At 33.1% G+C, this 23,355-nt stretch overlaps 4 protein-coding genes and 1 long non-coding RNA gene across 5 annotated transcripts; all 5 read right to left on the bottom strand.

The window, feature by feature from the left end:
- Positions 1-159: 159 nt before the first annotated feature.
- Positions 160-4,279, bottom strand: LOC18608095 (ADP-ribosylation factor-like protein 8a). The gene is made up of 6 exons (XM_018116514.2): positions 4,054-4,279; positions 2,411-2,492; positions 2,269-2,301; positions 2,028-2,149; positions 746-907; positions 160-525 (listed from the first exon to the last, which is right to left on the bottom strand). The coding sequence occupies exons 1-6, from the start codon at positions 4,089-4,091 to the stop codon at positions 408-410; spliced, it is 555 nt and encodes a 184-aa protein (XP_017972003.1). The 5' UTR covers positions 4,092-4,279; the 3' UTR covers positions 160-407.
- On the bottom strand, positions 3,020-4,041 carry LOC148763957 (uncharacterized). The gene is made up of 2 exons (XR_016024752.1): positions 3,328-4,041; positions 3,020-3,229 (listed from the first exon to the last, which is right to left on the bottom strand). It is a non-coding gene; the product is annotated as an uncharacterized LOC148763957 (long non-coding RNA).
- Positions 4,280-6,578: 2,299 nt separating the features above from the next.
- On the bottom strand, positions 6,579-9,437 carry LOC18608094 (endo-1,4-beta-xylanase 5-like). Its single transcript, XM_088803347.1, has 6 exons — positions 9,351-9,437; positions 8,776-8,998; positions 8,427-8,593; positions 8,215-8,313; positions 7,282-8,073; positions 6,579-7,146 (listed from the first exon to the last, which is right to left on the bottom strand). Exons 1-6 carry the CDS (start codon positions 9,435-9,437, stop codon positions 6,799-6,801), a joined length of 1,716 nt encoding a protein of 571 aa, XP_088659473.1. The 3' UTR covers positions 6,579-6,798.
- A 1,595-nt stretch (positions 9,438-11,032) lies between these two features.
- On the bottom strand, positions 11,033-12,507 carry LOC18608093 (endo-1,4-beta-xylanase 5-like). The gene is made up of 2 exons (XM_088803911.1): positions 11,757-12,507; positions 11,033-11,623 (listed from the first exon to the last, which is right to left on the bottom strand). The coding sequence occupies exons 1-2, from the start codon at positions 12,348-12,350 to the stop codon at positions 11,279-11,281; spliced, it is 939 nt and encodes a 312-aa protein (XP_088660037.1). The 5' UTR covers positions 12,351-12,507; the 3' UTR covers positions 11,033-11,278.
- Positions 12,508-16,134: 3,627 nt separating this feature from the next.
- Positions 16,135-18,860, bottom strand: LOC18608092 (endo-1,4-beta-xylanase 5-like). The gene is made up of 7 exons (XM_088803962.1): positions 18,800-18,860; positions 18,452-18,501; positions 18,090-18,309; positions 17,802-17,965; positions 17,607-17,705; positions 16,611-17,393; positions 16,135-16,524 (listed from the first exon to the last, which is right to left on the bottom strand). The coding sequence occupies exons 1-7, from the start codon at positions 18,858-18,860 to the stop codon at positions 16,165-16,167; spliced, it is 1,737 nt and encodes a 578-aa protein (XP_088660088.1). The 3' UTR covers positions 16,135-16,164.
- Between the last annotated feature and the right edge of the window lie 4,495 nt (positions 18,861-23,355).

The raw sequence follows: 23,355 nt of genomic DNA, 5'->3' as shown, positions 1-23,355 counted from the left end.
CATTGTTATAGGAGTAGAGTTTGCTTAATTATAAGATTATGCTTTTTTTTTTTGGTTTAGAAAAATGTGTGGCTATCAAACAGTGGAACTAAAATTGCATCAAAACCCTTTATTTGATTCAAAACCGCAACACATGTACCATGTTTACAATGCAAAATCTGTACATAAAAGGATGCAAACAAATTTAATTTATGCCGGAGTCACCCACCAAAACCCATTCCTCCACCCCAAACAATATATAACAATTATGAATTATGATTCAAATCCAAGTTGGAAAATTAAGACAATGGTCAGACATGGACAGACCCTGTTAGACAGACAGCAAAGTCATATTTGACCACCCTGGACGAACAAGTAACTATTGCTGATTATAATCACAAGCTGGAAAGTACAGGAACATTGAAACTTCAATTCTTTGATTTTGAATGCTTCACAAGCCAATCAATCACCGTATCAATGTTGGTTGAGTTCTTGCATGAAATCATAAAGCAACAAACTTCTCTATCTGTAATGGACCTGAGCCCCCTGCATGGTCCAGCACCACAAACAGAAATGGTAAATTACCAAGTTTGCATTAATCAATAACATAAATGGAGTTGCATTAAAATTTACACAGAAAATAGTTTCTGCTGACGATTCTTTCGACACCCAATGAACATTGGTTATGCCAGGGTACAGTTGCTTTAGCACAGATTTACTTTTGACAAGTTATCCATATATTAAGATCTCTAAAATCTACACTTACATTTGCTCTGTCAAATTCTCCTTGGACAAGGCTCCCCGTTTGTCAATCTTGTTTCCCAGCACCAGCAGGGGAATGCTATTCAGTGAGGATTTACTTAACAGGTCATGAAGTTCCCTTCTTGACACAGGTAAGTTATCGTAATCGGCAGCATCCACAACATAACTGTAGATTGCAGAAATCCAGAGTAAGAACTAGTTGACCATCAAGATCTTGGACAACACATTGGTGAAAAATTACCTAGACTAAGAGGGCAATAAAACGAACATGTTTTACCTGGCAAACAGCATATGTCACTGTATACAAAAAGTCTTGCATGACTAATTTGCAAGTCTTATAAAGCAAAGAGCTATTTTAAAATTTGTCTGTATGAAATTAAGAAAAAGCAGTAATGAACAATCAAAGAAAATGAAAAGAATGTGTGGCAGAGTTGCTTGTAAAATTTGTGGAAAGTAAACATCCAAATGATATTCACAAGTTGTGGTCCAGAATTCATATAGATCCTTTCCCAACTTGTTGTTGCCCTTAATTAGTTATTCAGATAGGTTTGTAAATTTACACCTGTAAGCACATACATGACTGCAATTTTTCAACTTTTCCTTTTTTACCTAACAATTTAGTCATGGTTTTAGTTGAACATAGTTAACTAGATGATAGAACATAATAGTTTACTAGATGATAGAACATAAGTCCTCATAAATCACTCAGAGGGTATGGGGAGGTTGTTTCCTAGTACACTAAAGGAACTTAAATGACTACAAATGTCGATGGCAGCGGGGTGGAGAAAGAAGACGAAAGACAAGAAAAAAGGAAATCAGGCATGATAAACAGATAAGAAAACCATGAGAGTATAGCAATTGCACTTCACTTTTATCAAGAAAGAACCGGAATAGAAATCACAAGACAGATAGGCTGGATCATGGATCAAGCCCAAAACGAATTTAGTTCAAGACTAATAACAAGATGGAGAGAGGAAATTGTCTACTGACAGTGGTTCTCTATATCTTAATCAAATACAGAGGGCCAAATTAGGATGTTAAGAAAATGTCAATAATGAGAAGGTGTTTCACTTAAATATCAGTAGAAAAGGCTCTCCATGAAGGAGAAATATCTTCAGAAATAAACAAATGGCTTTTGTATCTAGCAAAATAGTGTCTAACATCCTTCGAAATATAACCTGTATTCTCACAACAACGATAAATACATACATACGACAGAAACATTAAACGATGTAACATGTTCCAAGGTCATCCTATAAAGAGAAATATAGTAGTAAATGACATACACGATAGCTGAAACAGCACGGCAGTATCTCTCCCACATACTCCGAAAACGTGGTTGACCCCCAAGATCCCATAACTTTATTGTGACATTTCCTTTAGTTACCTTCCTCATATTAAATCCTACCTGCAAGCAGAAAAGATGCCATGAAATTATAAGGAACAAAAGCAGCCACAACAAAAACTTATTGAATGCAAAAGACAAGTTCTCAAGAAAAATTGTTGGGTAACAGATCTTTGCCATACCGTTGGGATCATGTCTTCGCTATATCCACCAGTCTTGAAATAAGAAACAGAAAAAGAAGTTTAGCCATCAGGACCAAACTAAAAGAGATAGAAGGACAAAAAGCCAAACAAAGTTATAACTCTCACATAAACATGCACTTACCGCAATTACATTAACTAGGGATGTTTTTCCAGCATTCTGAAGGCCTATCAGAGATAACTCCATTTCTTGCTTGAAAAAGAGACTACAAGGAGGAGAAGGAAAATTCAATGACTATGCAGTTAACCCAATAGAATAACTTAAAATGTACAAACTAGGAGCACTCAAACCAGAACAATATGTCATAAAAGGTCAATCACAAACACACATCAAGAGCTCTTCTACACTTGTAAGGCTTGCCCTGACTATACGTAAAAATATATGCAAAGAGAACAAAATGACTAATGGAAACAAGATAAATTTTGGTATTCTGATCCAACCACATCCCCCACCCCACAAACAACAACCTGCCAGAACCACAAAAAGCAACAAAATCCTGCCCTTTGTCACTGGGTCATAAACTAATAATCCCTTCTTGACTGCGTTATCCATGGCAAATACTGCTCTTAGGCATCTTGCTATTAAGACTTGAGATGAAAACAGAGACTAAGAAAAGGCACTGATCAATGCTGTCATAGTTCATTACCATGAAGGAAAATATACTGCAAAATCCAGCTAGACCTCACACAAGAACTAAACCACAAGACCCTATCACTTATCTAATTCTCCTAATTTAGCATTGTCTGCATGCATCACCACTTCCCTCACCAACAACATTGCTACCATTACACTTTGCTCACCATTGAGACTGATCCCATTATAACAAGCCATCCATATCTCAAGTTCATTGGCAAGATAACCCTATCACTCTCACTCCCCTGTAGCTTCCGGCATTGCCACCAGCTGCAATTATCACCTTTCCCAACTGAAATACTGAAGAAACTGAAGTTCATGCAACAACCCACATCAATATAATTTGCTTATATAACCTCCACAAAGCCGCATAGATACAAGTCAAGTATAAAAACATGCCCAAGCACCTTGAGTATACATGCGAAAAGTCTCTTCACTTCCCTATCTTTTAAAAGTTCCAAACTTCAAGCACTTCAAAAGAACGGTTAACAAACCGTGTAAGAAGTATCTAGATAATCATCTATACAATTAACCTAACTAATACCCAGCAACCAATTAGCACCACACCACTCACTTCAAATCTACTCTTCCAATCCCAAACATCAACATTGCATGTTTTTACTTATGCAGATCAATATGATACTTTACAAATTTCTGATTCGGCAATTATAGCCTTGCAAATTCTAATATTAAAAAAATAACCTGCATGTTCTAAGCATCCAAAAGTAGCCCTGTTAAAAGGGAAGAACATCTAAAAAATAAAAAAAAAAACTCCAGAACCACAAGGTACTGATACTAAACATTTATATACGTAATCCAACCTTTAACTATCAATTAATAAAATTTTCAAACCGAAACGTAAAATTCAGCGATAAGATAAATTGTGAAGGAAATGTCTTTTTTCTAATTTGAAGAAAGTTACAATTAAAAAAAAGGAAAAAAAAAAAGAAAAAACTTTCCAAGAAAGCTAGAGGAACCAATTAAGTGAAAAACGAATATAAAGAATCTCTTCTATTTTGTAGAACATTAGCCTTAGTTAGATTACAACTTTTAAAATGAAAAAAAAAGAGTTCAATTTTTCTCTAGCTCTTTTTTTTTTTTTTATCAGTCACCAAACAAGGAAGAGAACTTACCTTCGAAGCCAATTGAGAAAAGCTTCCCATAATCCCATTTTTTTCGTATGAGAAATTCAAGAAATTAGGGTTTTCAATTTTGAGCTGAAAGGATCTGAGAAAAACAGAAACAAAATTGCAACGCCTTTTATTCGCTCCTCTTCAATGATTGAATTCCCTCGCTATTTAAATCAAGAAAAAAATGTAATGATAAGCATTGTTTAAAAGATAAAAAGAACTAAGCCATGAAATGCTGACAGATGAAAGAATGTTCCCGGCTGTGTTTCACGCTCCACAAAGGAAGTGTGGGGGATTTAAGCAATTGTGAGGGTCTGTCGTATATTTGGCGATATTTAAGTGGTGCGTGTTTTTCACGCCTAAGAAAGGGAATAGATGATGAGTTATGATGTGAAAACAAAATTACTTTTGGGAAGTGCTCGAACGACGTCGTCACAGAGGCACTGATGCTTTTGTGATTTGTCTGAATGAGGCTACAGTCCAGCTCTTTAGTTGCAATCTCCAGGTTGTCGCTTAGCGTGTGCACATTAGATTGGTTCAATGTTAATCTCCCTTTTTTTTTTTTATAAAAAAATATATTTATTATATAAAATACAATTACAATAAATACTTTTAATAAAATAAATAAATAATAATATTCAAATATTTAATTTATTAATTAGTGTATATTTTTCTGTTTAAAAAAATTAAATTTAAATTCCCTTTTTTCAAATTCAAAAATAAATAAATAAATAATAATATCATGGTTCAATCCATAAAATAAAAATAATAAAATCTGTTTAATTTTAGCTTCTCCACTTTGGAATACAAAATTGCACAAGTAAATGGCATAATTATCCACATTGTTTTAAGTATGGTTAATGCTTTTCCATAACTTAGAGCATATAGTCATGATTAATATTAAAAAAAATAGAAAGTATTTCCTTCCTTACTTTAAGTTAAATTCTTCTCCCTCCCAAATGGAGTGGAGTTTATTTCTTTTATTGTTTACATTTTTAATATTTGGTCAATTTTGTCGGTAGAGTTTGAATTAAAGTGCAAGAGTATTTGGACAATGTTCTTAAAGAAAATAAGACAAAAAACCATAGGGTAAAAAGAACTATAAAAAAAGTTTGGCCAGCTGCCAGCTTTGAGAGCATTTTGTTTGGTTAAAGTAAAAATTGACCAATCAAAGCAAAACAAGTCTAAATTCATGTGATCACGACATTTGAAAACATAGAACAATTTGGAATTAGTGGTAAGCTTCTCTATTTCATTTCTGAAGCCATGGTGACAATCTGACAAACACAGGTCTAAGCCTTTTGCAACTCTTGAAAAGCCACATTATAATATATGTATTACCAAGTGATACTCTTTTCCTTTTTTTTTCTTTTAATATTAATATTGATAATCAATTCGTACTCATTGATTAGTATACGATTCATTGTCTAAAAATTAAAATTTAAATTCTTTTTTTTCAATCATAAAAAAAATTAATAATCAATTTCTAAAAAAGAAAAATAATGAATAGTGACTACAAACTCTTCCTAATAATGAATATTGATTTGTGTATTAGTACTACCTGTTTGTATTATATTTCCAAGCATTTTTTTTTTTATTTCTTCCAATGGGTGTGATCCACCCCAGGAGAGCTTTGGTCACGACAAAGGGTGCGAACGACCGTGCGGATCAAAAGGAACCATCCTCGAAGCAGCATGGTTTTACAAAATTGGAGAAAACGATCATGGCTGCTTTTAACACTGAATTTTCACTCCATTATATTTCTCAAAATCGATATAGTATATAAAATTTTAATTTATATATAATATTGAGTAGTTGTATAATTTTAAATTTTTTATTTCACATTAAATCTTAATTTTATATTATTTTAAAATTTTATATTATAAAAATGAGTCTTTAAGCGCTTTAAAAAATTGATAAGTCTATTTTATTAAATGAATAATTAAGAGATTAAATCATATAATTTTTTTGTTTGCTTGTGGATTTTATCTTTATTGTTTTTTAGCAATTTCCGTGAAAATTGGTGACCCAACTAAGCAAATATAGAGCACTACCCCAATCTCCTACTTAGAATTAAATTGTGGAAAAAAGGGGTATAGAGCCACGTAATATGTTTTGATGTGAAGGGCTTTTGGTATCGGCAGAGGATGGCTATCGTGTTCCTGATTATTGATGGGGTGCGTTTCATGGTTTCCACTCTTTGGGATTTGCAGGAAATGCGGTTCGCTGCCATTTTCGATGACGCGAGTTCTTTTGCAATCACGCTTGTTGTGGCCGCTGTGTCATGTTTTATAGCTATGAGAAGTTGAATCAAAGGGCTTCGAAAGCTGCCTACTGCTCTTGAATTTTGTCAGCTTGTGACTAAGCTTCCTCGCTGTAGATACATAATACATGGTTTCCAATGTTTTTTTTCTTTTCTTTCCAAACCAATGAATCATAGCTTTTCTTTTTCTTGTAATTCGGTGGAAAAACTTACCCTTCTTTTCGTTGCAAATAACAATTTCTGTTGCGAGTGACAGATGATATGAGGAGTCCTTTTTCTTTTCATTTGTTAAATTATCATCCATGAAATTTAGCTGCGTGTTTATATGCCATGGCCTCAAGGTACAGGTAAGATATCCAAGAAAGCTTTTGATCTTGAAGTTTGAAGATTGCTTTGCATGCCAATGTAGTAAAATTTTGTAACAGATCTTGTGAAAAACAAAATTGACTTTATTGCCAAGCGTAAGATGACCTTGTAACAAAAACTCAAGCATCGATTTGAGCAAAGACAGTACTATGTTCTGTTTCTTTTGTAACCTTAAAACTGATAGTAGTTGAGGAGTTAGTCAGGGGATGGTAAATTTCTACCTTGTAATCTCCGTGAAAGAGTGAAACTTGAGCCAGTCCTCTACTATCTGCTCTAAGTTTTCTAGTCCCAGATTTCCACTCATCAATCAGCTTGTCCACAACCTTTCCAGCAGGAGTTGCTGCGAACTCTGTATCTGCCAGGTTCATAACATCGAATCCGGAAATTTCTGGTCCTCCAAAAATGATAATTCCTTCAACTGCAGGATGTGAAAAAGCCTCCCTTAGTATATCTTCCAAGTATTGTGCCTGCCAGGAACAAATACCAGAGTATCAACTCTGTTCAAAATTGGTAATAAAAAACAGAATTCCAAGTTACTACTTAAGATAATTAGTGAATGTTTGTGCTTGTTTTTGTCTTAGTTTCTTGAAGGAATGTAGTACCTGATTTGGTCCTTTACCCACATCCACTTCTGTAAGCCATATAGGCAATCCCATTGTTCTTAGAATGTCCAAGGAAGATCTCATGTAAGCAATGTTGGGCTGGGCAGAACTAAAATGGCCTTCCAATCCTATTGCTGCCTTTATGTGTGCGTTTCCTGGAAACGACAGAATCTCCTCAAGTTTCTTCTTGTATTTTGATGCAGTAGCGGCCTGATCCTTACTGTATTCGATTGTATTATACTCATTCATAAAAAGGGTTGTATTTGGTTCAAGATGGTAAGCCATCGAGTAGAAGGCTGAAGAGGCATTTTCACCAAGTTTATCCTCAAAGAAGCGGAAATGCAGATTCTCATTCACTACATCCCACCCAATTAATTGTCCTGCATATCTTGACATCACTGACTTCAACCTTCGTGTCGCTGCTTTTTGCAGCTCCTCTGGAGGAAGGTCCATAACCCAGTCAGGCAGCATCTTGGGATTGTCCCAGAGAATATTATGACCTCTAATAGAAATTCCATTCTGTTTGGCAAATTTTACCATTGCATCTGCGATGGTATAGTTTTCTTCACCTTGCTTGTTTTCAGTGCTATACCACTTCATCTCGTTGGTGAAACTGGTAAGCTTGAACCTCGAAGCAAACCATTCCTGATAACCTGTGCTAGTGAGAATTTGGTGGTTCATGCCGCATCCAAATGGGTAGCCTGACATGGTTTGCTCTGTTGAGATTATAGCTCCTGCTGCTGCAGTTCTATTGGCAAATGTTACCTGGAATGTCACCTTGCTCTTACGGACCTGCAGGAATCAAATTCGCAACCGTGGGGCAGGAAAGATTTCAAGAGTCTATATCCAATTTAGATAAAACATTTGGAACTTCTTACATTTCAGGCATAATCTATACAAATGGCAAGGCTTTTGTCCTTTATTTTCAGTTACCTTTTCAATGCTTTTTTCTTGGTGGGACCTCCACTGCTTTGCTGTGAATGGTTGCAACGAGATATTATCAACCCATATTTCCACACTTGTATTTTTGCTCTGCATTTATGAAAACAAACATGAATCCATTCGTTTCCAAAGAATACAGTCTTTGACGTACAAGTGCATACCCAAAAGGCAGATGAAAGAACCAAAACAAGTATCTACTTCACCTCAAGGAGAATCTCAACAGGTCTCGTGAATTGGGCAACTATGCCACCTTTTAAAAGCGACCAGCACCCTTGTTTAGCTATGGTTTCACCTCCACGTATCAGTTTACCATCAGAAGTCTTGAACACAACGGCTACTGTCTCACTCCCTTTGCTAATTTGGATCCAAGCTGAATATTTATCAGTCAGTCAATTAAATCTCGGGAGGAGAACCAATCAGTTACACAATTAAAAACAGCTTTTTGTTTTTCATTTTTGAGGGGTTTAGTTTGGAGTACGTCATCGTTTTATCATTAGACATCCTCTAAATAGATGAGCAATTGGAGCTTAGCCAAACTTGACCGGGATTTACCTGAAAAGGTGTAAAAAGTTCCTTTCTCAAGCTGAACTGTCCGAGAGAAACTGTCTAATGAGTCCGTTCTATTATGTACTAAAATAAACCTGTTGCCATCCTCTGATACTCCCTCCCTGATCGCTCCTTTACCGGTAAAGTTCCATCCCTTTGTCCCTTGATTGAACTGGGGATTAACTATTATCCCTCCACCATATTGAGCCCTCTTCGGCGCTGCCAAACACTGCTTGATACATATATGAGTTGAGAAGAGTTAGTAATAATAATAAATTATGCACATTAAATTTCACCCACTCAGTGAAATTTATAGCACTTATGTAACTTCCTTCTATGGAGGACTGCCAAATGCCAACCGTTACAACCTACTTCTTTCAATTATAAGCCAGATTATACCTCACTGGCCTTGCAGGGAAGAAACTTTTTGAGATGCAGAACTTTTGATGAGTTAACAGGAATGTCTTGCTTGATATTGGGGCCATTTTTTTTTTTCAAAAATGTTTGAAATTCATTAATGTTTCAATGGAAGTAGAAGTATTCTTTTTCAGAAAGAAGCAGTACAGTTCTGGTAATTAGACCGGGAAATTAAGAAGCAACATAGCTAGAAGATTCTCTTGCCTTTGTTGTTGCGGAGTAGTCATAGGGGAAAGCGAAGATGCTGCCATGTCCTGCATAACCAGTTGAGAGCAGATAGATCATTAGTGACACAACAATAAAAACTGGTTAAGATATCCTTAAAATAATGAAAAAGACAGGCTGCCGCAGGGTCCGCAAACTATCTTTGCGTGTCCAAAATTATGATGTCACTGCTTTTAGAGAAAGGGAGAGAAACCTGAAACCAGGAAAATGCATGAAAGAAATAAGACGCGAGCCTCTGCGATCTTCATCTTTTCACCAACTTATCCTGATGTAATAAAATACGAAGAATGCAAGTTATAACTAGTTGTACTGGCGCTGTTTATAAGACAATTTGAAACTTTAAAAGGAAAAGAAACAAGGCAAGAGCCCAAGACACAAGGCAGCGAATATAAGAACAGTCATCCCATAGAATATAGTAACGGACATAATCACTTAAAAAAGAGCAAAATTGCTAACATGCTTGTCCCGTGAAGCATTCCTGGAGTTAAATTTATATATCATTTATGTATGTATGTATGTATGAATGTGCTGAAAATGATATCCATTTATTTTAAGAAAGATAATTAATAGATCATAATGAACTGAATTGTGGGGGCAATAAAGTTTAACAATTGGTTTAAATGTCGTCCAAATCAGGAATAGGCAAGAACCCGGTGCAGATCATGTGAAATAGGTTCGAATAAAGGCTGAATAAATGAAATTTATTACCAATGGAATTCTATATCATGATATTAATATGATTGAATATGTATATACGTATGTATTTTAATTATGTTGCATTTGATTGAAAGTTGAATCGTTTCTAATTAACTCTTTCACTCAGTTGAGAATATTTTGGAATTTCCTAATAATTCAAAGCAACCAAACCAACCCATAAAATATATAGGTCTATCGCTTCCTTTCTGTGAGATACATTATAGGCTAAAAACGTGGATGAGAAAAAGGGAAACCTATCGTCCCTTGCATGAACTCGGTGAATTATACATAATAGAAATTCTAGTTGTTTAATGATAAAGTCCCAATACATTAACATAATCACAAGAAATGGACATAACTATAATTGTAATTGAAAACTATTTCAATTAATTAAATAAGTAGTGAATATGATGTAAACGCAAAAATTTTGTAGTAATTTTTATTGATCGGAATTTGTAAAATTGTTAATTTTGTTTATAATAAAAATATTTTATGAAGAACAAAAATTACAAAAGAAAATAGTAGATCAGATATTTAATTAGAGCTTCTCTAAGAAAAAAAAAAGGCAAAAGGAATAATGAATCAGAGAAAAATGGAATGTCCCTCTTCATTCTATGGAATTCAAAAATAGACATCATGAATCTCACAAATAATCATTTCAAATCCATAGACTCTAAAGAAAATTCAACGTGTATTGGGGTAGAAGTATGTTCTTTTTAGTAGCTATAAGGGGCAAATGAAGATTGAAAGAATTAGAGAGAAAACAGTGGGTAGGAAGGAAGGAGAGGGATTTAATCTAAGCGTGCTGAGCCTGCTGTTGTAGTGACAACTAAATTTAGTAAGAGAAATATTTAAGGAAAGTAAATATTTATTTTGTTTAGAACGATTAATGCTTTGAGAATTTAAAGAAAGGACAGGCAGATTGACAACCTTAGCATAATAAATCAACAACAATTAATTTGCTGACAAGTATATAACCAAGATGGCATGTTATGTCTTGCCAACAGTTTACAATGCCACTTGCTCGTACACAAGAGAATCTAGAGGTGTCCACACGTGTGGCTGAGTTTGGTGAGCTCGGTTAAGTCTGGCTCGTCATTCGAAAATTATTTCTTATTTAATTATTTTTATTATTTAAATCCTCGAATTTAGTAATATTGTATAAATTTGCTCATACAGAAACTTGAAATATCAGTGGGGATTGCAGGGATGCATTAGTTGAAACGACCATGAAGCTGTGAGCCAAAGAAGAAGGATGTGTGACGTTGACTTCATAGTCTCCATGAAAGAGGGAGGCCTCAAAGAAACCGTCAGAGTCTGTGAATCCCAGCAGGGCCTTCGAATCCCATTGCTGCAACAGTTTGTCTACAACATCCCCAGTGGGCAAGTTCTTGAAACTGTTATCAGTTAAACACATCCTGTAACAACCTTGTGGTTTCCATGCTGCCCACATTACAATGCCATCCACCTTAGGGTGAGAATGTGCTTCCCTCAAAACCTGCTCCAAATACTTGGCCTGCTCCAAATAGTATATCAATTGGTTAACATCTAGGGGAACATATATAATATGTTCAAAAATTTCAGTTATTTTGGAAGAAAATTTCATCTAAAAACAGGTTATGAATTCAGATATCGAACCTAATGATTACCTGATTGGGGCTGCTTTGAACATCAAGTTCTGTAAGCCAAATGGGCAATCCAGTGGCAGCAAGAGTATCAATGGAAGCTCTCATGTAAGGAAGGTTTGGAGTACTAAAATGACCCTCAAGCCCAATCCCCATCCGTGAATTACTGTTGCCAGGAAAAGCTTTAATTTCTCTCAGCTTTTGAAGATACTTAGCTGCTGCGGATTTCCCATCTTTGCTGTCCTCTATGGTATTGTAATCATTCAAAAATAAAGGGACCGTCCCATCAGCCATGTGAGCCAACTTATAAAATTTTGCGGAAGCCTGCTTCCCTAACTTGCTTTCAAAGAATGAAAAATGTAAGTTTTCATTAACAACATCCCATGCAATAAGCTGGCCCTTGTATCTTGACATTACGGAGTTTATCCTTTTATCGACAGCCATAGACAGAGCTGCAGGAGAAAGTGAGTAAATCCAGCCCGGTTGGAACTTGGGATCGTCCCAGATGACGTTGTGGCCTCGAACCACGATGTTATGTTTCTTGGCAAAGTTAAGCAAGGCATCAGCAGGTGAGTAGTCCTCATGGCCAGGGGACACTTCGGTGCTGTACCACTTCATTTCGTCTTCAAATGTTGTGACTTTGAACCTTGAGGTAAACCAATTCTGGTAGGCGGTGTTTGTCAGGATATTTTTGTTTATAGCACAACCGACTGGAAATCCCGATTTCTTCTGTTCAATGGAAATTGTAGCATTCGGCAGGGGATTGCCTTGTTTATCAACTGCTTGGATTCTCACGTTAGCTTTACGAATCTGTCAATGTTAATGTTTCTTGCTCATAGTTCGGACAATTCAAACTACAATATCGAACATTAAAAGAAAAAATGAAGGGAATTTTACCTTTTTAATACTTCGATCTTGGTGAGATTTCCACTCTTCTTGGGTGAATGGTTGGAGTGAGATGCTATCAACCCAAATTTCAACTGATCTGTTCTTGCTCTAAACAGATTAAAATCTCTTATGAGATTAAACTAATAAATGAGAACTTAATTTTTTTCTAAAGTAAAAAATTATGATATATATTCTTTATCATGGGCAATAAAAGATTTGGACATAAGAATATATTAAAGACCCTAAGAAAAATAGTAGTACCTCAAAGTAAAGCTCGGCTGGGCCCGAGGCATCCGGAGTGAAGCCACCCTTTAGCATAGACCAGCAGTTAGATTCAGCAACAACTGCACCAGCATGTTTGAGCCCTGTTGCTGCTTTGAAAACCGCTGCTACAGGTGCATTTCCTTCGCTTACTTGTATCCAAGCTGATATATATTTAAGTTTACGTTAGTATTATTCAACACCTTTGCCTAAGACAATGCTGTATGCCTTGACAAGATTCACTTCTTACTGAAACTCCATTCAATATAGTAATTTCAATAAAACAGAAAAGCACTTATATGAGAAATATAAACAGCATTTATAAGCTTCTGTGAAAGATGGAAGTTTTGGGTTTATAGTACACTGTCATACAATAAAATATATGCAAACATGCGGTTGTGTACCAGAGAAAGAGTAAAGCATCTCTTTTTGCAAATAAAGCTTCTGTGACACACTATCACTTGGCTGATTCCTGCCACGAGCCACAACGAATTTGTTGCCAGCAAGCTCTCTATGTTCCAGTTTTGCATCTCCAAATGCATGCCATCCTTCCAGGCCAACATTCAACTCTGGATTCAAGATGATTCCTCCACTCTACAGAGGTTTGTGAGGATTTTCTAAACACTGGGGTAGGAAAAGGGGCAAAATAAATTTAATCAGTTATCATTTTGTATATATTTGGTGCTATCAAAAGAATTCGGTTCACATTCTAGCTGACCTCAATGCTTGCTGTGTAATCATAAGATAAGGCATTAGCTTCAAACCCTGTAAAACAAATGATTTTCTTTTACTATTCAATATCAAACTTTAAAATTTTCTCCATTACTTACCACCAGTACTGTAGCTATCATTGATCAAAGTCTAATTAATATGACAGTGAATTAGAGATATGAAAGACAGCTAATTAGTTAGTAAATGAATGTAAGAACTAAAATGGAGAGGAAAAATCTTGTTTTGTGCTCGGCAAATGTAAGCATTAGCCTCACTGTATAGGAACAATGAACTTCTTTTTCACCCTCTTTTTGTAGTAAAGTTGATAGACAGGATTTACAGTTAAATTCTCATTTTGGAATGTGACATGCACCGCCAACTCAGTTACCAATTATAGATCAAATTGTCAAAGCTGCAATATACAAATAATGAAGAGTTTGAATACTCTATCAGATGATTTTATTCATGAAGCATGATGTGCTTAAATACAAGTGGTGATGGTGATAACAAGGAAAGAAATAGTTACGATAAGTGGCTGCTTAAGGTAAAGGCATGGATTATGCCATGGTTTAAGAAATCAATTACATTGATTATGCCTCAATTAGTTAATGATTATCCAAAAAGATCTCAAGTCAAATCTCCTTCATTAAATGACAAACTTAACCACAAGAAGAAAACGAAAGGATAAACAAGAAAAAAGGTGTAAAATTTATAGGAAACAAACCTGATAAGTGGAGAGTACCTAAGATCAGAAAAATAATCAAATTGTTTTCCAGCTCAATCTTCATTAATGTTTAATTGTATGAGAGCTCCAGCTTGACAGTCTCAACCTTAAATTTCATGCAGTGGGCAAAAAAGAGAGAAATGATAAGCAAAAGCTAGCTAGAACTTAGCCACGAGTTTTATAAGTCACTCTTATGGAAAAGCAAAAGGTTCACGTCATGAGTTTAAGCTATTAATTAAACATTTGTACTCAAGCAGGAAGGGGGGTATGCTTTTTGGCATGATATTAAATGTGGTATATAATCAAGGCAAACAAATGAAATTTCAAGTAAATGTCCAGACAACTTTAGCCTGTAATAATAAACAGGGATTAAATATGTGAAGTATCCCCATTTTGGGTCACTAATTAAGTTTGCCATAGAATCTAATTAATATATATTGACATCTGTCTTGGAAATAATTGATGTGGATACTCATTAAATACATATATACAATATAAGAAACAAAATTTACTACTATCTTTTTAACTAGGAATCGGCAAACCTGCAGTCTGTCCTCCTCCGCACCTACAGATGAAGATTAAAGTTGGAGATTTTACGAACTAATAAGCTATGGTAAGGGGAATGTTAATAATGTCTAAGAGATGCTGAAGAGATAGACGACGATCTTCCTCTATATTTTCCTTCAAAGAAAAGTTCTTAATGTCCCACACCTAGCTGACCTTACCAAGCTTCAATTATTTGATTTGAAAACGTTTCTTTCTGCTAAGGTATTCCAACGTCTGAGATTATATATATGTGCAATTGATGACAAATTGAAGGAAATGTGTATTTAATGTGGTATGGTAGATACAGATTGTTGCATTTCCATAACTCTATCACGTTAACTAATGTAACCTCAAACATGGGTCATGGGCTAACTATGTATTGGACCTTTTGTTTGTTAATTTTTTAAATAATACTAGTCATACAAAGCCCATAATTTCTTTAATTGATATGTCAAAAAAAAAATAGTAAAATGGCAAAAATATATAAATATAAACACACATATAAAAAGTTAAAGCTAATCGTTAGAATCCACATATCAATTTTACAGCCAATTTAGAATTTAGTAAGTTGAGGACAACTGAAAAAATATATAACATGGATGATCAGATTTATATATTTTTATCTGCATATAAATTAGTTAATACATTCCTCATTCTTCCAACAAAAAAAGGGGGAGGGGGGGGGGGGGGACGACGAAGACGCCATAATAATATAAAATGATCTTTTAAAATTGCAAATAAAATAAGAAATAATATATATATATATATATATAATAGACAAAATGAATGAAAGTCACCTTGAAAACTTTCTGAGAAGGAGACTGCAAAGCCTTTCAAAGAGAGATATGAAGTAGGGTTTGTGGTTTTTTGCTAGCGAGGTATATTAAGTATTAGTTAAATATCTTTACAATTTTTCCAAATGGTATAAGAAAGGTGTAGATTAAATTTAGGAATGAATCTTTTTCTTTATTAATTGGAATCAGAAATGTTAGACAAGCTGGTTGACTTCACATGTTTGTGTTAATTAAAGGAAGAAAGAATGCTAGTCAACTAATTATGTGTGAACGATTTTTACCCAATTAAAGGTTTTTATTCTATATCTTGTGAGCAAGTTACGGTGGCATAAGAATATGTAGCAAAAAAGAAGATTTGCGGCTAAAGAAAATGGGAAATAGTCATTGTTTGAAACTTTTATAGCAAGAAAATAATCGAAGGTAGCAGATTGAATCTGCTTTTATTGTTCTATGTCATAAACAAGAGCAGTTTAATGGTGACTGTATAGGAAACAATAATGAAAGGGAGTCATGTGATAAGTTGGAGAAGCATTGTGTTTTCCTCAGAGGCATGTGTAGGTTCCACCTTGAATCTCCGAGACAGGGAAGAATCGATTGCAGCCGGATGAGTGATTTTCACTTCATATTCTCCATGGAAAAGAGAGGCCTCAAAGAAACCGTCGGCATCGGTGTTGCCTTCTAAGGTGGTCTTGATTCCCCATTCTTTCAACAGCTTGTCAACAACATCACCGGTTGCCAAGTTCTGGAAATTGTTGTCAGTCAAGCACATCCGGTAACATCCCTGTGACTTCCAGGCAGACCAAATTATTATGCCAGCAACACCAGGGTGGTCATGTCCCTCCCTCAGAACTTGCTCTAGGAACATTGCCTGCTCATGTAATTAAGAGTCAACCAACAAAAATACTTATAATTGAATATTAATCATGTTGTTAACTGATTAGGAGGAAATATTACCTGATTGGGGTCGCTCTTTACATCCACTTCTGTTAACCAAATGGGCAACTTTGTGGCAGCGAGAGTATCAAGCGAAGATCTTATGTAAGGGAGGTTTGGAACGCTGAAATGGGACTCAAGCCCAATAGCCATCTGGTTACCGTTGGCACCGAGCATAGCTTGGGCACTTTTCAATTTGTCAAGGTACTTAGCCGGTGTCGATGCTGAATCTCCGCTCTCCTCTATGGTATTGAACTCATTCATAAACAAAGTTGTCGATGGATCAATATCATGAGCCATTTTGTAGAAGGTGCTAGAAGCATCTTCCCCGAGCTTACTTTCGAAGAAATTAAAATGCAAATTCTCATTAACAACATCCCAGGCGATTACTTGACCATTGTATTTTGACATTATTGAATTAATCCTTTTATTGGCTGCTTCGGAAAGGTCTTTCGGTTGGAGAGACGGAACCCAGCTCGGTTGGAAGTTGGGATCGTCCCAGAAAATATTGTGGCCCCGGACCAAGATGTTGCGTTGTTTCATTAATTGCATCATGGAATCTGCGACCGAATAGTCCTCCTTGCCTTGGGTTGGTTCAGTGCTGTACCACTTCATTTCATCCTCAAAGGTTGTATGTGTAAACCTCGAAGTGAACCAGTTCTGGTAGGCAGTGTTGTCGAGGATGTTCTTGTTAGTAGCGCAACCAACTGGCTTTCCTGATGCCTTTTGCTGGATGGTAATCTTCGAGTTTGCTAGGGGGTTCCCTTGTGCATCCATTGCGTGGATTCTGACTCTTCCCTTGGTCTGCAAAATTATAGCTTGATTATGAGTTATTCCATTCAAATATGCACTAATGTCTTTTCTTCTGGAATTTGCACCTGCAACTAATATCTAAGGTCTCACTCTCCTTAAAAATTAGTTAGATTTTTTGAAATAATTTTGTTTGAATATACTTTTAATGCGTTTGTGTATTGCACAGAGTTTCCTAGACAATGTCATTAAATTATATGTACTGACCTTCTCTAAGCTTTCAAATTGGTGAGACTTCCACTCTTCTTGGGTGAATGGCTGCAACGAGACGCTATCAACCCATATCTCAACCGAGGTGTTATGGCTCTGAAAGAAGTAGCAACTTTAATTTTTAAGTTTTTAGAACAAACTGATGTTGATAATAAAAGGAAACCTTGAGCAAAAACAAGAGGAAATTATTACCTCAAAGTAAAGCCGAGCAGGGCCCGACGCATCCACAGTGAGGCCACCCTTGAGCATGGACCAACACTTGGACGCGGCAACAATTGCACCGGCATGCTTGAACCCAGTTACGGTTTTGAATACTGCCCTCACTGCAGCATTCCCTTCACTGACTTGTACCCAAGCTTCATGAACGCAAAGATAATAGAAAATTTATGTCATTCTAGATCAAAATTAAACTTGTAGAATCTAATTGATCATATTAAGTGGTATATATACATCAGAGAAATGTCTTAAACAAGGCAATACCGGAGAAGGTATAGAGCTTGTTCTTTTCCAAGTAAAGATTCTGGGAGACACTGTCGAAGAATTGGTTTCTGGTACGAGCCACGATGAATTTGTTGCCATTTAATTCCCTGTGTTCCATTGTGGCATTCCCAAATGTAGACCATCCCATCAAGCCACCATTCAACTCTGGGTTTTTAATTATTCCTCCACCATACTGAGGTTTGTGAGGTTGTGCTAAACACTGAAGTTTGATAGATAATATTCAGCATTTTTGCCCAACCAAAAAATTAAAAAAGAAAAAGAATTCTTTCCATACTTTATGGGCATGAAATAGGAGGTTTAATTAATTATATTTCCAGAATGAATTGTAGGGAAAATCTTACCTCAATGCTGGCTGTATAATCATAGGACAATGCCTTGGCTTTCATGAGTCCTGCAAAATGTTTGTCATCTGTTAATTATTTGTCCCTTTTGTTTGATAGAGAAATAATAACGAATGCACGCATGCATGCTTCGAGCATATATATGGCAAAGCAGTGATTTTTTTTTTTTGTTTTATTTATCTTTTTCATAATGATGAGAGTACCTTTGCTTAGCACTAGTAGAGTAGTAGGACAATGATTAATGGGATTCAATTAAAATTAACCCTTTTGAAAAAAATATTAATTAATCCCATCATTTAAACTAAGTTCATTTTTGGAGACAATATTGTCTTCTAGTTAAAATCAAACCTGCAGAAAGCATCAACAACGGCAACAACAGCAGCAGACTCCGTTTCTTGCCAAGCTCCATTGTTTTGTATTTTGATCCTGCAACCACTTCAACAAAATAAAATCAATCGCATCGATCTGAAAAAAAGAAAAACCCAAAAACACTGACAAATCCAAGTATATGATTCAAAAATAAATATAAATATTTGAATTTGAATCTTTCAATCCCCTAATAAAATAAAATAAAATAAAAAACACAATGAGTTAATTCATACTTGAGGCTCAATCAGACTGGAGTGAGAAGATAAGGAGATTGAGGAATTCTATAAATTAAACTTGTAGTTTTATTGATTTTATAGCCAACACTAAGCAATTGGTTCAAGTCAATGGCTTTGTTCAGTTTTGGCAACACACCTATTAATATGGGAAATCATTTGTCATATTCATCACAATTATGTATATTAAGGAAAGCACTAATTTGTATTAATAATGGAAACTAAAGTCCCGGGCATATCAGTGCTGACCCATGCAATACGTATGGCTATTTTCGAGTCTTACCATATATTTAGAGGGGACAAGATTTTTGGCCATGTATGTCATGTGTATTACAGTAGGCCAGCAGAGATGTTAATTTCTTTTCTTCATTCCACTTCATGAATGTTCAGTAATTTAACGATTGGTTATTGTTTATTTAAATTTGCAGTTATTAGATTCTCACTTGAAGTTCAAGTTTATGTAAATTTAGTCTAATTTTCTATTTAATTTTATCCAATTATATGCTAATTGTTATTTTCTTTTATACTAAATATAATAATGTGTGATATATATATATATATATATATATATAGAACTGTTCAATCATATTATTATTTTCACTTGTTATGTAATCTTTAAAAAAAAACTGAATTTATTATTGTTCAAAATTAATCGTTGATAACACACACGCTGTTGCAAGAATTATTAAATTTTTATACATTTTATAAATTATTGGGTGTTAAAATAAATGTTATAGACATAAGGTTTTTATGATTAATGTAGTGCATTTTGAAAGAGAAATTAATAAATAATTATAATGCCTGAAAGATATTTCTTTCTATTGTTAGCACAAATAAGCATTGAGAAAAGAGGTAATGAAGTACATGAAAAATGGAAAATGTTAGGGAGAAAGTATCGAAAATGAATAAAGGACAATTGAAATCAAAATAATACAATATATGTATGTATATATCGGAGTATATTGCTTAAGTAGTATTCCGACAAATGCACATAATGTTCATGCAAATTTTCCAAAAAAAAAAATAATAATAATGAGGAAGCACAGATGATGCTTATAGGATCTGTGCAAAAAGCTGTGCACTGTGCTTCGATGCTTTACACCATTGGAGTTGAGATGGCAGAGCCAATAACTTTATCTTTTTAAATTGTAAGTAAAATAAATAATAATAATAATATAATTAACAAAATGAACGAAAGTCACCTTGAAAATTTTCTGCACCCTCTCAAAGAGAGAGATGACAACGAAATAAATGTTAGCCGGTCCATTTTTTATTAAATATGAGGTGAGTTGAGTATGAAAATTTAAGTTCATATTAAAATCGAATCTAAATGGGTCAATTCACCAAATCATATGGGTTTAAAAAATTCATAATTTTAATTAATTTAATAATTTTATATATTTAATTTTATAAAATTAATAATTTAGTTACTAATAATATTACTTATTTTATATATTTTAATATATTTAATATTTACTTATCAAATTAATAATTTTAATTTATGAATTAAATCATAAAATAATTTTATTAATAAAAAATTTATTCAGTAAAATTATAAAAAATAATTTTTTTTAAAAAAAAAATGAGTTAACCCAACTTATCCTATGAGCTAGCAAGGGGTGGACTGAGTTGAGGTTTTGATGATCCATATAAAAAATGAATTAGCCTGACCCAACCCATATTTTATTAGCCCACAAATACTTGAGCTGGGTTGTGTCGGGCTAGCCTATATTAACAGCTTTAACTAACATGTTGGGTTAAATGCCACATGATAGATCAAAAAAATTTTCAATCTAAATTGAATAAAAATATATAATATTGGGATTAAATTGAACAAAATTGAGATGTTAAGAGATTAAATTAAAAAAATATTTAAAAAGTATAAATTTTTAAGTAGATTATTGATATGTTTATTTATAAGCTAAATATTTAAGTGTAAAAGATTTATGACGTTAAAAAATATATATAAATATTTTTTTATTTGATTATTTAATTTTAAAATATGTAAATTAATTTATCTTTTTTACAAAAAAAAGTTTAAATTCTCCTTCTATAAAAAAATTTTGAAAAAATTTCATACCTAAAGTCAAATTGAGATGAATAACTTGCATTACGTTCAAATAAAATAATATAAAATGACTAAATATGTTGATTTAGTTACAACTTTCACAATTTATAAATACACGTTCTTTTAAAATTATTCAACTCTTATCCAATTTACCTTTTATTTAAATTTACTTAAATTAGCAAAATATATTGATTTAGTTACAACTTTCACAAATTACAAATACACATTCTTTTGTAATTATTCAACTCTTACCCAATTTACCTTTTTATTTAAATTTACTCAAAATTTATTGTAAAACAATTTTATTTTAAGTCAAAAACCACAATCAAATTCTACTAAATTTAAATTTAAATTATTAATTTGGATCTACAAAAAAATTATTAATAAAATAAAATGGTACAAATATTTACAGTTACATTTAACTTTATCAACTATAAATGTAATATTTAATCTAAGAAATTTTAACTTAAAAAATATAACTTGAAATATTAAACAAAATAAAAACATAAAAAATAAATAAAAAATTAGAATGGTGGAACTAAGATTCTATGGTTATAATAAGAGCTTTGTCATATTCAGATTAAGCAAGTCATAACGAATAACTAGGGTCGATATAAGTAGAATATAACAAATTAAAGAATTTATTTACTTTAATCTTTCGTTATCTACTTTAATTATGTTAAACAATATAAGTAGAATTTTTTTTAAATTAGGAATAATCTATTATAAATAGTACCCTTAGGTTTATGGAAAAAGATAATTAGGGTCAATTGCCCCAGTAGTCTTTAATTCAAGCAATTCAAGCATAGCATTCATAGGTTATTTGTTTAGAATCTTAAGTATTTATTTTGTTGGAAATAACATAATTATTTTTTTTCCAAAGTCTTTTCCTCAAAGTTTATTGTGTTTTTAATTCCACATTTTTGCACAATATTTTGAGTTAGACTTGCTTAGGCTTTTTATCCCCAAACCCTAAGCATCGCACATATTTTGGTTAAAGCTTTAGGCCCATGACATTGGGTTGTAGGCATTCGCATAACCTACTGCTGTGTTTGGCGACTAGTTTAAACTCTCGAGCCATGGTATAGGTTCCACCTTGAATATTTGAGACAAGGAAGAATTGATTTTCACTTCATATTCTAATAAGTTATTAGTTAGTTAAATTTACAATTTTAAAATTTTGATGTCTTAATATATGTAAATTTGGTTCAATTTAATATTAAATGTAATAACGTATGATATATCTATAACATATATAAAAGTAAGATATTTCAATTTGTTTCAATTGAATCTTTAATTGAATGACAAGTGTCATTCAATTAGAACCCCTTTTTATTTTTTTGACCTTTCGTTTTCTATTGAATTATTTTTTCTTTTACATCTTATGTCAAAAATAAGTTGTTCTTGACATTTAAAGGTTTTTTTTTTATTTTTTTACTTTTATTTATTTTAATAAAAAAATAAAAATAAGATGTTTCAATTTCTTTCAATTTGTTTCAATTGAGTTTTCAATTGAATGACAAGTGTAATTCAATTAGAACTCCTTTTTATTTTTTTGATATTTCGTATTCCATTGAATTAATTTTTTTTACACCTTATGTAAAAAATAAGTTGTTTTTTATATTTGAAGGTTTTTTTTGTTTTTTTTTGTTTTACTTATTTTAATAAAAAAACTTTAAAGCAATAATTTATAACTTTTAATGCTTAGAAGATAGATTCATTCAATATTTATCAGTTACAATTTAATATTATTTTTTATCTATATTTTTTTATTCTGCATGAACTTGAATCTATATTATATAGATATCTATTTATTACTTAAATGTTTAAATTTCAATAAATATCCATCCAATTCATTATATAAAAGTAAGATAATTGATTGAGTCAATTGATTGACATTTGTCATTCTTAATTAAATTAAATTTTTTTACACCTTATGTCAAAACTACATTGTTTTTGACATTTGAAAGAATTTTTTTTTTTTTACTTTTATTTATTTTAGTAAAAAATTTTAAAAATAATAATTTCTAACTTTTAATGCTTATAAAATAGATTCATATTATTTTTATCTATATTCTCTTATTCTGCATCAACCTAAATCTATAGTATATAAACATCTCTTTTGCACATAAATTTTTAAATTCTAATAAACATCCATCCAATTCATTGAACAAAATAAAAAAAGTCAAAAATGTATACTCATTTCTCAATATATATGGCACACAGTCATCATT

This window comes from Theobroma cacao, chromosome 2 (assembly GCF_053813885.1).
Source record: "Theobroma cacao isolate CCN51 chromosome 2, ASM5381388v1, whole genome shotgun sequence".
In the NCBI taxonomy this organism is placed as follows: Eukaryota; Viridiplantae; Streptophyta; class Magnoliopsida; order Malvales; family Malvaceae; genus Theobroma; species Theobroma cacao.
The sequence above is the reverse complement of the archived record's forward strand: the minus strand, read 5'-3'. Positions and strand labels throughout refer to the sequence as shown.

What these genes read in the sequence shown, in the direction of transcription:
- LOC18608093 (XM_088803911.1), bottom strand. Translation starts at nt 12,350, where the DNA reads ATGAAGTGGTACAGCACCGAAGTGTCCCCTGGCCATGAGGACTACTCA. An exon ending in TTCAAAGCAGCCCCAATCAG is followed by an intron (nt 11,624 to 11,756) that starts GTAATCATTAGG and finishes TATTTGGAGCAG; the next exon opens with GCCAAGTATTTGGAGCAGGT.
- LOC18608092 (XM_088803962.1), bottom strand. Translation starts at nt 18,860, where the DNA reads ATGGAGCTTGGCAAGAAACGGAGTCTGCTGCTGTTGTTGCCGTTGTTG. An exon ending in CAAGCTCTATACCTTCTCCG is followed by an intron (nt 17,966 to 18,089) that starts GTATTGCCTTGT and finishes GCGTTCATGAAG; the next exon opens with CTTGGGTACAAGTCAGTGAA. An exon ending in AATTTGAAAGCTTAGAGAAG is followed by an intron (nt 17,394 to 17,606) that starts GTCAGTACATAT and finishes ATAATTTTGCAG; the next exon opens with ACCAAGGGAAGAGTCAGAAT.
- LOC18608094 (XM_088803347.1), bottom strand. Translation starts at nt 9,437, where the DNA reads ATGGCAGCATCTTCGCTTTCCCCTATGACTACTCCGCAACAACAAAGG. An exon ending in TGTTGCTTCTTAATTTCCCG is followed by an intron (nt 8,999 to 9,350) that starts GTCTAATTACCA and finishes TGTATCAAGCAG; the next exon opens with TGTTTGGCAGCGCCGAAGAG. An exon ending in TGGGTAAAGGACCAAATCAG is followed by an intron (nt 7,147 to 7,281) that starts GTACTACATTCC and finishes TGTTCCTGGCAG; the next exon opens with GCACAATACTTGGAAGATAT.
- LOC18608095 (XM_018116514.2), bottom strand. Translation starts at nt 4,091, where the DNA reads ATGGGATTATGGGAAGCTTTTCTCAATTGGCTTCGAAG. An exon ending in TTTCTCAATTGGCTTCGAAG is followed by an intron (nt 2,493 to 4,053) that starts GTAAGTTCTCTT and finishes TCCTCCTTGTAG; the next exon opens with TCTCTTTTTCAAGCAAGAAA. An exon ending in GAGAATTTGACAGAGCAAAT is followed by an intron (nt 526 to 745) that starts GTAAGTGTAGAT and finishes TGGACCATGCAG; the next exon opens with GGGGCTCAGGTCCATTACAG.